At 42.0% G+C, this 14,262-nt stretch overlaps 1 protein-coding gene across 1 annotated transcript in view; it reads left to right on the forward strand.

Annotated features, from left to right (window-relative positions):
* ROS1 (ROS proto-oncogene 1, receptor tyrosine kinase) overlaps positions 1 to 14,262 on the forward strand; it is a 97,433-nt gene that overhangs the window by 22,584 nt on the left and 60,587 nt on the right. The window contains 8 exon segments of the mRNA XM_074989117.1: positions 1,356 to 1,557; positions 2,340 to 2,416; positions 6,035 to 6,157; positions 9,260 to 9,444; positions 10,567 to 10,661; positions 11,993 to 12,504; positions 13,223 to 13,435; positions 14,137 to 14,247. Coding sequence (XP_074845218.1) covers positions 1,356 to 1,557; positions 2,340 to 2,416; positions 6,035 to 6,157; positions 9,260 to 9,444; positions 10,567 to 10,661; positions 11,993 to 12,504; positions 13,223 to 13,435; positions 14,137 to 14,247 — 1,518 coding nt within the window.

Consider the following 14,262-nt stretch of genomic DNA (forward strand, 5'->3'; position numbering starts at 1 on the left):
GAGCCTGTTTCAGAGGGGTTAAGCCTGAGCGGGGGCGGGGAAGGGGGAAGACTGGGGCTCAGAGTGGTTAAGCCTGGGGGTGGGGATGAGAAGGTTGGGGCTTAGAGGAGTTAAGACTGGGGATGGGGGTGGATTTGCAAGATGGGGGTGTAAAGCCTGGGGATTGGGGGAGGATTTGGGAGCTGAGGCGGGTAAAGCCTGGAGATGGGGGTAACTTAACTTTCTAGCTTGTACAAATAATTTTGTATATGCAGTTCTTAAAATAGGGGTGATAAAAATCACAGGTTTGGCATTATTTATTAAGAACTGTCTCCTGTTCACGTGCATTGTGGCTCGTGAAGGATTGATTTTTTGTAACTGAATATGAAAAAAATGTTTCTTCTCGTGGTTTCGGTTGTAGAAGCCTGGGCTGGGCAGTCTGGCCTCTCTCTGTCAACAGAGTGGATCAACAGAGCGATCCACTTTTGTGCATGGCCACAATCTGTAGACATAGGTTTTGTCGGAAGACCTCTTCCAACAGTAACTTCTGCTGACAGATTGTTGTAATGTAGCTGTAGCCAGTGTGGAGGCTCTAAATTGCTGAATGCTATTTCAATATGCATTTTGGCTCACTTCCAGAAGAGCCATTTCTGGAAGCAAACACTGCCGTGTAGACAGGGTTCTTTCGAAAATAAACCCTGTTTTTGAAGGAACCCTTCTTCCAGAAACAAAATAGAAAGAAGGGTTCTTTTGAAAAGGAGGTTTGTTTTCAAAGGAACCCCATCTACACGGCTGTTTTTGCTTCCAGAGCGACTTGGGTGAGCTGTGGATGCTTGAGGCCAAGCAAGCACAAGACCCCTGGATTTCAGGATCTGTGGGTATAAGAACCTAGTTCTGGGTGGAATCAGAAGCCACACTGTAGGAATATGGTTCTTGCCTTCCTTTCTCTTTGCATGGCTGTTTCACGCCACAAACATCTTAGAAGAGGATCTAGAGGCATATCAAGGACAGACAACCAAGCAGAGGCTGCTGCTACAGAGAGCTGGCCCTTTCCTGCCCCCTCTTCCTGGCCCAGTTCCTAAAAATCTGCAGGGCCCCTTTTGCATGGAACGTTCAGTGCTGGTCAGGCATAAGGGTCCAGGAAAGGGGAAGAATGTCACACAAAACTGTGATTCTCTGCTTTCCATCATGCTACATGCAGGGCATCTTCCATGTGTGAGAATCCAGATCATCTTGGCCCTAATGTTTAGCATTGCAGCGTATCACACCAGCAAGACTAGACTATTATATTAACTCATCTCCCCATTTCTTCTCCACCCCCCCAAAGTGACATCTGACAAGCCTAATCTATAATCAGTGGTTTCTGTCTTTTGCAGTTCCTCTTACAGCTCCTATCATTAAAGATATACAAAGTTCAGGCCCTGACACTGTGGAAGTCAGTTGGTCTCCACCACTTTTCCCCAGTGGATTGATTGTGGGATATAACTTACTGTTAACCAGTGAAAAGCAGGAACTGCACACAGCATCCAGAGGTCACAGTTTCCAGTTCTACTCCACCTTTCCAAACACCACTTACAGGTACAAAAGAAAAAGCGACCAGCTGGACAAATTGTTCTTTTGTGTCAAATGTGGGCACTAGAGTTCCTGTAGTCCAGAAATTTATGTGTGTATGTAGGAAGAGGGTGGTCCTGAGACTGGCAAAACAGAGTGCATATTAATACTGCTTTTGCAGACTCAGTGGGCAAAATTCTCTTTTCAGCTGTGCTGTTGTGAAAATTGGAGCATCTCAGTTTAAATCGATGGAGTGGTTTTAGATTTCCTCATGCAAAACTGAGATCAGATTTCAGGCAACTGCAAATTTTAGGCGAGGGGAAGATTGACAATCCGAGACAGTGCCAGAATGAGGTCTTTTGAATTCAGTAACCTTTTATATTTTTATTTTTCCTCTCTTGCTGCCCATTTCTGTTTTGTTCTGAGAACTGTAGGACATCCTTCTTTTGCCTGACTTAGCATTTATTAATATCCCCCCAGTTAAACTAAACTCCAAATGGTCACATTCTGTTTTCAATGTTAAATATAGATCTTCCCTGGAAGTAAAACTGAGTTGTCCAGGTGAATCTGAGGGCAGCATGTAACTATGTAATATATTAGATTGTGTTACCTTATCTTGCAAAGCTAGTGAATTCAAATCCTCATGTGATTATATTTTTATTAGAAGTTGTTCCTGAATGACTTTATATAAATAGATTTTTTCACTGAAGGAAAAGTAGGATTAGCACGTGAGACTCAATTGTTCTGGTTCAGAAGGCATTTTGAGGGTATTTATAAAATACTAGAAAATATCTCTTTGGTTAATATAGGTTTACCATCGTAGCAGTAAATGAAGTTGGTGATGGGCCACCGGCAGAAGCTAACATCACTACCCCAGAACCTACAGGTACACACACAACATACTCCTTATCGTTTCTGTATAAATGCAAACTATTTCACGTTCTCTTGCATTGTGGGTGTACAGCACAAGAAAATGACAAACTGGAGGCAATTTGGGAAAGCAACTGTCTTCTGCTCTGGGTTTGTACAGCATCTACACAATGGAAGTCTCCTGTTGGTTGCTGTCTAGGCACTACCGTAATAAACATAGGAACTACAATAACCGCGGCTTGGTTTGGGACATAAAAACTCCATCTGGTACAAGTTACGAAAACATGAACCGTATCCAATAAGTGTGATTTAGCGTTTGACAGAAGATGCTTTCATATTCTGGAACATGTGGTATCAGTAGCAGTGTGTGGGCAACTCATGATTGATCTCAAGTGAGAAATTCCTCAATGGTTTCATGAAAAACAACATCAGATTGTATTGCTATTTCTCTTCCTTTGTTCTTTTTTTATATCAAGGGCATTTATTACTATTACAAGTAATACTATTACAAATAATAAGACTTTCTATCCACCTGTCTGAGTCTCTTAAGATATTTTACAGATATTAATTTATTCCCAGGGAGAAGTGTATTAAGGTAGAATTATGGATGGAAATAAAAGCAATGTTACTAAACTGAAAAAAACCTAAATGCTAGATTCTCAGGAAATAGTCTATGGAGGTTACAACAGTAGCCTTAACTCTGTTCGTGTGTTTTCGCCTACCTTCCACCTTTTGGGTTGCAAATACTGAAGCTATGTCTACATTGGTGCACTTTAAACTCATGCTAATTGACTGCCAATTCACTCAAGCTGGCCAACATGCTGCATGCACACTAGGGTGGATATTTAATCCACAGTTCATGGAGCCCTGATCACAAACATGTGTGTCCTGGAACAAGCATTTATGGAGTGTCCAGATTAGGATATAGCAATTATTTGGTTAATTTGAGTTAAATGATAGAAAATCTCTAGTGTAAACAAAACCACACTAGCTGCCATATCAGACTTTAGTTTGCCCAACTGAGTAGTTGAATTCTAACATTATATATGTGGTTTGCATGACATGATATAACTTGTCCCACCTTTCAAGTCTATGTCAAATGCAGACTGGTTTTTGTTACATATAGCAAGATCTCTGAGTATTTGGGATTTGAGCCCCATATGTTATAAAGATTGTGTCTGGCCATGGCATGGGTGTATGAGTAAGGGACACAGGTACAAGGGTTTATCTACCACAAAGATTGCCTTACCTTTCAAGACTGCCTGAGATAATTGTGTTCCCCAGCAAAGTTGTCTCTGGTTAGGTCCAAGGTCCAAACATCAGGCAGTGGGAAGGAACATTTTTAGAGTTCCAATGCTGGTTATGGGGTTCTTTGCCAGAAGAGATTAGTCTGAGGCCGTGCCTCACTGCATTCAGATCAAAGTTCAAAAAATGCCATTCAATACAGCCCGCAAAGCAGATATTCTATATAGTAGTAATTTTGAAACATGCAAATAAACCAAGCTACAAACCCTGTACTACCAAAGCTAGGGGCAATTCTCTGTTCTTCCCCTTCTCTAGTCACTAGACAAAATTTCCTGTTTTGGAAAACAGAATTTACCTTTACATAAAGGCCTTAGGCTGATTTACCATTGTGTTACCTTAGTTTTGAAACAAAAATAATTATACTACACACAGGCCATGTCTACACTTGGACAAAATTTCACAAGGGCCATGCTAATGGCTAAATCTGGGAATACTAATAAGGCATTGAAATGAATATTCAGCACCTCATTAGCATGCCGCTGGCCGTGGCACTTCGAAAATGCCATGTTTCAATTGCATGCGGCTCGTCTACACAGGGCCATTTTCAAAAGGATCCCGCAAATGTCAAAAGCTGATAGGAATAAAGGGCTTTTGACATTTGCAGGGTTCTTTTGAAAAGGGCCCCGTGTAGATGAGCCATGCACGATCAAAAAGCAGCACTTTCGAAGTGCCGTGGCTGGTGGCATGCTAATGAGGTGCTGAATGTTAATTTCAGTACCTCCTTAGTATTCTCTGATTTGGCCATTAGCATGGCCCTTTTGAAATTTTGCCCAAATGTAGACATGGCCACAATGGCAAATCAGACCCAAGATCTTTGTTCCTTATTTCACCCACTGCTTGTGATCTGGCTGGAGATCATAGTTCTTATCACAATATTTTTTCCATCAAGAACCTCATTTCCCTTTCTTTTTCAACTTCCTGCCTAGCTCTCCAGAGTTTCTGGATAAGGTAAACTCATTTCAACAACATGTGTTATATCACAGATAAAGCCAAAGTTGTGTACTTAGTAATAAAGAAGGGAGGTTGTATTTATAAGACAGAGCACCTCATCCTGAAATCTGTTACTCTGAAAAGGAAGTGGGGGTTCTGGCAGATAACCAGTTGAACGTGCAGAGTCTAGTCATCCCTCACTGCCCCCCGCCCCCAGCTCCAGTGACTCTTTAATTATTTATCCACAGTTAAGAGCATCAGCAAGAGAGATTGATAGAGCTCACATCCAACTATTGCATGGCCCATGGTTACAGATAGTAGCAGACCCCTGTTCAAAATCCTGTTCCTCCTCAGTCAGAGTGGGGACCTGAAAAGAGGTCTTCCACATCCCAAGTAAATACCCTAACCATTGCTCTAAAAGTTATGATGTGGGTACTCTCTTTTCCAGCTGCTTTTTTGTGAACTCTCCTGAAGGCCCCAAGTTGATAGGTGGAGCCTTCCGGATTGGGCCCACATGCATCTTACAGAGCCAAATGCCTTTTGTCACCTGGTTTGTGAACCACTCTTTAACTTAGGTGGGAGATAAGTGTCGGACTTCTAGAGAAAGGCAGCAGAGACCAAGAGGTAGACATTGAGGGGACTTTTTACTTCAAAAACTTAGATGCCAAATAAATTGATGAACTAACAGAATTCAGCAGGGGCTGTTTGCATCACAGTGTGGTCCCAAGACCCAAACCTGGATGCCTAAAACAGGGACCTAAAACATCTAATGTGTTTTCTACATATTTGGCCTCAGTCTCTCAGCTACCTTTGGAAATCAGTAGACTCTCAGCGACCTGTGCAGATACTTTCCCAGTATGATAGAAACCCAACATGAATTACTGAATTTTGCAAGTAAGTGAGTATGTGGACAGATACAAAACCAAATAAAACTGTCTGGGTAATACAACACCATAAAATCTATTTTCCCCCATTTATTTAATAGGTTTAGTTTTATGAGAGGCAAGGAAGGTGAGGTAGTATCTTGTGTGGGACAAACTTCTGTTGGTGGAAAGGACAAGCTATTGCATTTTTCAGATTTTAATTCAGGCACGTGACCAGCTTGTCCAAACCAATGCATCTAATGAAGTGGGTTTTACCCATGAGGGCTTATGCCCAAATAAAAATCTGTTAGTCTTTAAGGTGCTGCAGGACTCCTTATTTTTTTAGTTATTTTAGATATTGGTACAGAACTCAGAAATTTTGTTTTTGCTGGACTGGGGTGGTGGACAGCTTTGTGTCTTAGATGTCCATGCAAACGGTGGATTGTGGATTGATGACATGCAAGTTAGGAAGACTGCCTTCTGATTTCCACTTCTGTTTTTCTGCTTTATTTTAATACTGTCTTTTTTAATTGCAGTTAAGGAAAAAGTGAAATGGTTCTTTCTAGCCAGAAACCAATCTCTAAGAAAGAGATCCGTGGAATCTTTCTTGGAAGCTGCACAGTGCCTTCAGAATGATGTTATACACCACAATATTACAGGTTTGCTCTCTCTTTTTCTCTCTGCCATCAGTACTGATACAACTGATACTGATACAACTCCAGTCACTACATTATTCCAGTCCCTCCCAAGCACCAGTGTGAGGTAGGACGGTTGTCTGAAACAAAGTGTAGAGTTATCAAAAGTGCCTAAGGTCCCATTTTCAAAAGTCAGTTGGGCATGTAGGCGCATAAGTCTCATGGAAAGTTTGTGCGCTGAATCCAAGCTCACTTAAGTGCTTCTGAAAATGTTATCTTTGGAAGATTGAGTGGCTTTCCTGAGGTCATCCAAGAGATCTTTGATGGAGCCTGGAACTGAAGTAAGATCTCTTGAATCCCAGTCTTATGCCTTATAACGACAAGATCATCATGCCTCCAGGAAACTGTAGTCTTCTGTATGTATCATTTTGAGAGCCATGTGGGTGACGTTAAACTCTTCCTGGTTCCAGCCATTTGAAATGATTTTAGGGTATGTCTACATGGCAGTCTTATTTCAAAATAAGTTATTCCAGAATAGCTTATTTTGAAATAGCACTGCTGTGCACAGAAATACATTTTGAAATATCACACAGCTATTTTGAAATACAGAGTCTACACACTTACGCCGTTTCTACACAGGCCACTTTCTTCAAAAGTGGCATGGTAATATGCGGCCCAAAACATGCTAATGAAGCACAGGTGCAAATTCCCCGTGCCTCATTAGCATACGGTCACGTGATTTGAAGTCCAGAAGACCGTTCTTCCGGACTCCAAAAAGCTGTGTAGAAGCGCAGCCCCGGGGGGTCTTCTGGAAGGAAGTCCTTCTTCCGGAGGCCCCTTCTTCCCAAAAATTTTTGTGAAGGGGCCTCCGGAAGAAGGACTTCCTTCCAGAAGCTCCCCCAGGGCCGCGCTTCTACAGGGTGTTTTGGAGTCTGGAAGAACAGTCTTCCGGACTCCAAATTACGTGACTGTATGCTAATGAGGAGCAGGGAAATTTGCATCCGCACCTCATTAGCATATTTTGGGCCATGTTTTACCATGCCAGCCTGTGTAGAAACGGCCATAGGCTGCTATACTGCACTACAGTGATCTTTCAAAAGATGGTCTTCTGGAAGATCTTTTTTCGAAGGAGCACATCCATACACAAAAAAGTGGACCGACAAAGCAATCTGCTCTTTCCAAAGAAAGTGTCCACACTGTCCCCGCTCTTTTGAAAGAACAGGCCAGGGACTGAAAAATCCAGCACCCTGAGGACTACTCTTTCGAACAAAGGGCCCCCAAAGCATCTACACATGCTTTTTCTCAAAAGAATCTTTCAGAAAAAAGTGATCTTCCTCATTTGGGAGAGGAAGAGGGCCTCTGGAAGAAGTGCCGTGATCTTTCAACAGGAATTCGATAAAGCACATTTTGTGTGGGGACACTTTACTTGTCCTTTCGGAAGAGGGTCTGATCTTTCGGACGGACTTGCTTGTGCAGATGTGGCCATAGAGACGATTTTGAAGTAGACCCATTGGATGTATTACGGCTTATTTCTAAGTAGGCGCTATTTGCTGTCTTAACAGCACCTATGTCAAAATAGCTATTTCGAAATAGGTGCTATTCTTTGTAGAATGAGGTTTACCAATTTTAAACAAGCCATTTCAAAATAATTTCGAAATAGCAGTTGCATTATGTAGATGCTAGGATAGTTATTTTGAAATAACAGCTGTTATTTCAAAATAACTTTGCTGTGGAGACCTACCCTTAGATACCAATCTTATGGTACTGAAAGAGTTCAGTGGGCACCAGGAATCTGTCAAAAGAAACCATGGAAAGGAAAACAAAGGAACTATGGTAGGTGAGATTTAGGGCAATGTGGAGGGATGTTTGCTGTGTGTGGCAAGCCTGTTAGGCAGTGGAGGGACTCTTTGAAGAAGGATGAATCAAGAGAGAGTGAAACCTCACAATGGTCAGGTGTAGGGGCAGCTCAACAGCTGAAGGTGGTGCACCTTTGCAAGTGAAATCTCTGACCTTTCTGATGTTCACTGAGCCCCAGCCAGAAAGGGAGACAGTGATGGGGAGTAGATGGTCAGGATGATGTGATTTTGAGCCAGTTTCATTCCCGGTTTATCCTGGTTTCTGTCAGAAGACTGTGCTTTAGAGGTGCGTGAGGACAGAGGTAGAGAAAATGGGCTTCAAGCTCCCATGGTTTTGTGGAATGCATGAGGAGCCAGCACCTCCCACTCTTGCACTGAAGGGGAAAGGATATGGACAGGATAGGTGGAGAACTGGGCTTATTCAGCCCATCGTGCCTCAGCCAAGTATGGCTATGTCATCACTGCAGCTTCCCCAAGAGCAAAGCAAGCATGGGTTAGTGCAGGTTAGCCTACCTTGCCAGAGAAAGCAGGCACATAGTCTATATCTGCATGCGGCTGTAAGGCCCCAGGTGTGCATGAGATACAATACAGGTATGTGGGCTCATGCCCTATAGTTCACAGTGCCATCAGGGCTCCCTTGGATGCTATAAATCTCCCATCACATAGTGGTGATGCAGACACTGGTAGTTCTCTCTTAGGCGATGATCACCCACCTTAGGGCAGAGTGAACAGTGCTTAGTTGCATCTCTCAACATTCCTGCTAACTTTTTCTATCCACCTGTGGAATTTTTTTCCATACATGTGTGGAATAAATTTTATGTGCACTGAGGAATGTGCGAGTGAGTGTGCACCACCATTACAAACAAAAACCGAGCTGTGAGCACTCTGCTATAGAATCCCTCCTGACTGGCCGCACAAGCACCCTGCTTACAGAGAACACTGCCCCACCACCAGGCTGGCTGAATGGTCGTTGATAGATCTGTCGACTTATTCATTTGTCTTTATAGCTAATCTGTTCATTGGTTTTCTGTAGTACCGTTTCAAAGGGCCACGGTGTGTAATGGTGCTACTTTGAAGGATTACAGGAAATATTGTAGCCTCTCAGAATAAATACTGGAAATGGAGGAGAGAAAAGTTAGTGATTTTTAGGACATGTAGGGTTTCAGATTGAGAGCTGCCCACTTCATTCTCTGACAATTTTAAAAAAGTACTGAAAAATCAAAATGTGTTTCTCCTGCTAACCTTGTGTGTGTTGTCTCACTGTTTCCAGGGATTTCTGTGAACATTTACCAGCAGGCTGTCTATTTCTCAGAGGGAAATTCTATCTGGGAGAAAGGAGCTGCCAGCATGTCTGATGTGTCTGACTTAAAGCTCTTTTATGCTGGTCTGGGGAAAATTACATCGATCTCAGTAGACTGGCTTTACCAGCGGATGTACTTTGTCATAAATGAAAAGGTTAGGCTCTGGAGCTTAATTATCTTCCTAATAGTTATGAACTGCTAATGTGCGTCCTATTTTATATATGGTAACAAAGAATTTGGGGATTATGGTTGGGGTGTGTGGTGTACCGTTTCCTACTATAATATTTTTATATTTAAATGTAAAATTTTTTGTAGAAACAGAACAAAATAGTAATATCTACTTTTACTCTGGTCTACAGGAGTCTTGGGTTATGTTAAAAGTAAACCGACTTCTTAGAATTCCAGCTCCTTAGCTATTTTTTATCCTTGTGAAAGCAAAAAAAACATGTCATTTCTCACAGACTCCACCTGTAGCTCATGCATTTGTGGCAAGTAATTTAACTGTATATCTCAATTCCTCATCAGTACAGTGCTTTCTTACTGTACCTTGCATGGCATTATCAAAATTTCTTAGTTAATGATTGTCACGTATCAGAGGGGTAGCCATGCTAGTCTGGATCTGTAACAGCAACGAAGGGTCCTGTGGCACCTTACAGACTAACAGAAAAGTTTTGAGCATGAGCTTTCGTGAGCAAAGACTCACAGCATCTGATGAAGTGAGTCTTTGCTCACGAAAGCTCATGCTCAAAACTTTTCTGTTAGTCTGTAAGGTGCCACAGGACCCTTAGTTAATGATTATATTTCACTTTGCAAATTATAAGAGATGGCTGCATATTTTCTGGTGATGATGAATGTGAGGCAGGCTCAGAGCAGTTTTGTCCAGAGATAGCAACCTTACATTTAATTTCTCCACCCCATGAAACTTTAATGGCCAAGTCCTTGGTCTGGCTCCTTTGCTCTTCTCATGCTTATGAGACAAAAGTGGAGAAAGCTGCCATAAATGGGGGTTCCTTGTGGCAGTGCCAAGCATCTCTCCTTAGTGTTTATAGGTGCAGGAGGAGATGTGGCCAGAGATGTAACCCTAGTTTAAAACAATAGCCGTAGGAGTCCATTGCAGCTAGCGTACGTTAGAAAAGTTATGAGGACAAATTGCTCCCAGCCTGCCTGCAGGACTAGCACAAAGGTAGCTGTAGGCACCTCATCCCCTCTCCTGTCAGAAACTGCTCAAAACATCCTCCTAATGCACAAGTGCCTGTCTCTTTATTCTGATCCTTAGGTTTGTGTCTGTAATTTAGAGAACTGCACAGTAGCTGAAGACATCATTTCTTCCATTACCTCCCCTAGGAAAATTGTAGCTGATCCATACAATGGGTAAGTTTATTCTCCTTTGATTTGATGTCAGATGTGCTGTTGACTTCTTTGGCAATTGTCTTCACTTGGGGCATCTGTTCACTTTGAAACATCTGCTGTTTCAAAATAACTATCCTAATGTCTACACAATGCAACTGCTATTTTGAAATAATTTTGAAATAGCGGTTGCCTTATTTCAAAATTGGTAAACCTCATTCTATGAGGGATAGTGCCTATTTCAAAATAGCTATTTTGAAATAGGTGCCGTTAAGACAGGGAATACTGTATATTTCAAAATTAGCTATAGTGTGTCCAGTAGCTCTATTTCAAAATAGGCTCTGTGTGACAGGGGCTGTTCTTTTTTAGGAAGAAGGATTCTTTTGAAGATGGGGCTTACTTTTGAAAGAACCCTGTCTACACTGCTTTTCTTCTTTCGAAAGAATATGCAAATGAGGTGTCAGATATGTAATAATGCACCTCATTTTGCATTTTTGATTTCCCTCATTTGCATGTCTCTTTCAAAAGAGGAATGCAAGTGTAGATGCAGCCATAGTATGTAGCAATGGTATTTAGAAATAAGCTACTGCGTAGACATATCCTTGGTTAACCATCCAGTTTCTAACTTCTTTATAAACTGGCCCTCCCCCTGTTGTACTGACTGCCAAGCTTGCTTGTTGGTCACTTATTCCTCATGGTATTTGATTTGTTTCAGTCATTGCATGAAGCCTTTCAATGTGTGAAGAATTTGGAAGCATTGTTTATTTTAAAAAAAATACATCGAATTCTTTCCTCAAAACAGCTGTTTGAATTTTAAATGCCTGTGTCCAACGTTGGATGTATTATTTGAATACTCTTTTTGTTGTTCTTATCATTATTATTTGTAGAACTGTAGCATCTAGGAGCTCCAGTGGTGGATCAGGGCTCCTTTGTGCCAGGCACTGCAGAAAACCACAGTCCCTGTCTCAGTGATCTATAATCTGAGCATAGGACAAGAGACAGATTGTTACTAATGGAGATTTGTGGGGAGGCACAAGGAAAAAAGGAGAAAGATTTGATCAGCATGATAAGCTCAGAATACCAGCAACCGTTATTAAGTTTTGTTGTCAACTTTTTTCAGGCCAGATCCTTAGCTGATGTAAATTGATACAGTTTTATTTTATATCATCTGAGAATTGGGTCCCCATTATTTAATTGTCAATAGGATATAAACAAATATGAACCAAAGTAATTTCTCTATATTTTTTCAGAGGAACAGCTGTATCTCTGAGGCAATAGATCACTAAAGTATCAGGGACTCATCTACACTGTGTTTAATGGTCTAACTACTGTGGGCTGTTTTGTTCCACTGTTAGGTATATCTTTTATCTGCTGGATGATGGAATTTATAGGGCACATCTCCCAGTCTACCCTGGTCTGATCTATGAAGCTTTGCCAATTGTGAAAATCCACGCGCTGAAAGACTTTGTGATAAACTTCCAATCCAAAAGACTAATTTTCTTCAACAAAACTGATCAGTCCTTTGTGTCTGGCTTTCTGGATGGCTCAGAATTTAACATGTTGCGACCGCATGTTCCATTTAAAGACATAGAGAGCTTTGTTTATGAGAACAATACATTCATTGTCACAGACGGCAGGTCAGTTTTCCGTGAGGAGATGTCTCCAACTGGGATCAAAGCCTTTAATGAATTTATGGTGGATTGCGATTTTACCGAGGTTGATTATTTTGGATACAGCAACTTACTTTCCTATGGTGGGGCAACTCAGCCTTATCCTTTGCCAACTCACCCTCACCTTGTCATGGTGCTGTTTGGATCAGACCAAGCTGTGATCTGCTGGAGACCACCTGAACCATCTATTGGAACCAGTAAGTTCAACTGCTCCATTCTAATAATCCACTCCATGTTCCAGCATAGTCAGTGGAAAAATCCTCCTGATTTTTTTCCTTTCCCTATTGCTGGCGTGAATCAGAAGTGACTCTACTGAAATCTATGGAGTTACCTCAGTTTGAAGCAGGTGTAAGAGAAAAATAGGCCCAATGAGACACATAAAGCTGCTCACCTTTAAAGCAATGATTTACTGATAAAATAAAGAATGCAACTGGACAAATTAATGGAGGCTTAATTGAGTCAGTCACCGTGTTTCTATCTTGGAGTGTTTAAAAAGGCTGCACCTTAAATCCTGGGGATGGGAGGATGGCGCCGTTGACTGGTATCACAGTGTTATCACAGATCCACATGGTCATGCAGTACTGGTTGCAAGCTTTGCTAGCCATTAGTCACCATGATATCAGCTCTACCACACAAACAAGTGTGTCTGAACTGGCATGCCACAAGTACTGCTGGGGCTGTGTAAGCTGCCTGTCGCTCCCAATTAGGTTGTTGCTAATGGCAGGGTTATGGTATGCTGCTATGGCATGGGGAACGAAAGCAGTATTTGTTTTTTTTGGTTTTTTTTGCTGATATCTCTGGGAAGGCTCAATATTCTAAGATTGAGTGCTTTGCCATGCGTCTCTGAAACTGCACTTTTCCTGCTTCTGTTGAAGTAGTTTCTTGTTCAACCATGTGACTATCTGCGCCATTCAGGTCCTTCCGCCTGGCAGAACTGGACTTACGTTGTGAAGGTATCAGCCCAACATCATGCTCATGAGGATCTGGTTGTCTCCAATATCAGTGACACTAGGTTTGCAGTGAAAGAGCTGGTCTATTCCACAGCATATGAAGTGTCAGTGAGAGCTGTCTCTCCTGCCGGGGAAGGACCATGGACAGAGTCTTTTAGGGGCACCACTTTAAAAGAAGGTAAGAATTACTCCTTCACCGAGCAGAAGGGAGAAACTTGTCCTGTGCATAAACCACCTTTCCAGGCCTAGACACGAGAAACATGAGAGGCTCAATCTTCTGCTGTGCCTGCTCAGCACATAGTACTTCCTCTGAAGTGATCTCATTTCTAGTGCTTTTGGACGAGATCAAAGGGTGACATGTGAAGACCACCAGTGGCTGCTGCCTGAGCTTACGTGCACAGTGGGAAACAGCTGAGTCACTATGTTATGAATGGGAATGGGTGGCTCGCTGAGGAAATGCAAAAGGCCCTTGAAAGCATGTGTACGATGACTCTAACCTGAGCGCTGTTGAAATTTTATTTAAATCTAGCATAATACACGTGATGAGGGAAGGTGAGGCTCATGGTTAAGGCACTAGCATGAGACTCAGGTAATACAAAGTCATTCCCTGCCTCCACCACAGACTTTGGGCAAGGCATGAAATCTCTTGTGCTTCCATTCCCTATTTAAAAATGGGTGTCACTCACTTTTTTTTTCCACAGCCTTTGTCTCTTTTTTTGTATTTAGATTTATTGTCCCTAGGGGAAGAGGCTGGTTCTGACTATGTGTTTGTAAGCCCTTAGCACAATGGACCTCTAGTACTGGTTCTGGAACACAAATAATGCAAGGCTGATAATTTTATTAGTACTGCATAGTTACAAATTGTTCATTGTTTGTCAGTTGAAGAAGAACCATATATCTTGGCTGTGGGGGACAGTGGACTTTGGAAGCAGCCGCTGGATAGTTTTGGGCCAGGAGTATTCCTCTCTCCTAATATAAGAAATGTCTCAGGTAAATACTTTCCAG

The sequence above is a fragment of the Carettochelys insculpta genome, chromosome 3, assembly GCF_033958435.1.
Source record: "Carettochelys insculpta isolate YL-2023 chromosome 3, ASM3395843v1, whole genome shotgun sequence".
In the NCBI taxonomy this organism is placed as follows: domain Eukaryota; kingdom Metazoa; phylum Chordata; order Testudines; family Carettochelyidae; genus Carettochelys; species Carettochelys insculpta.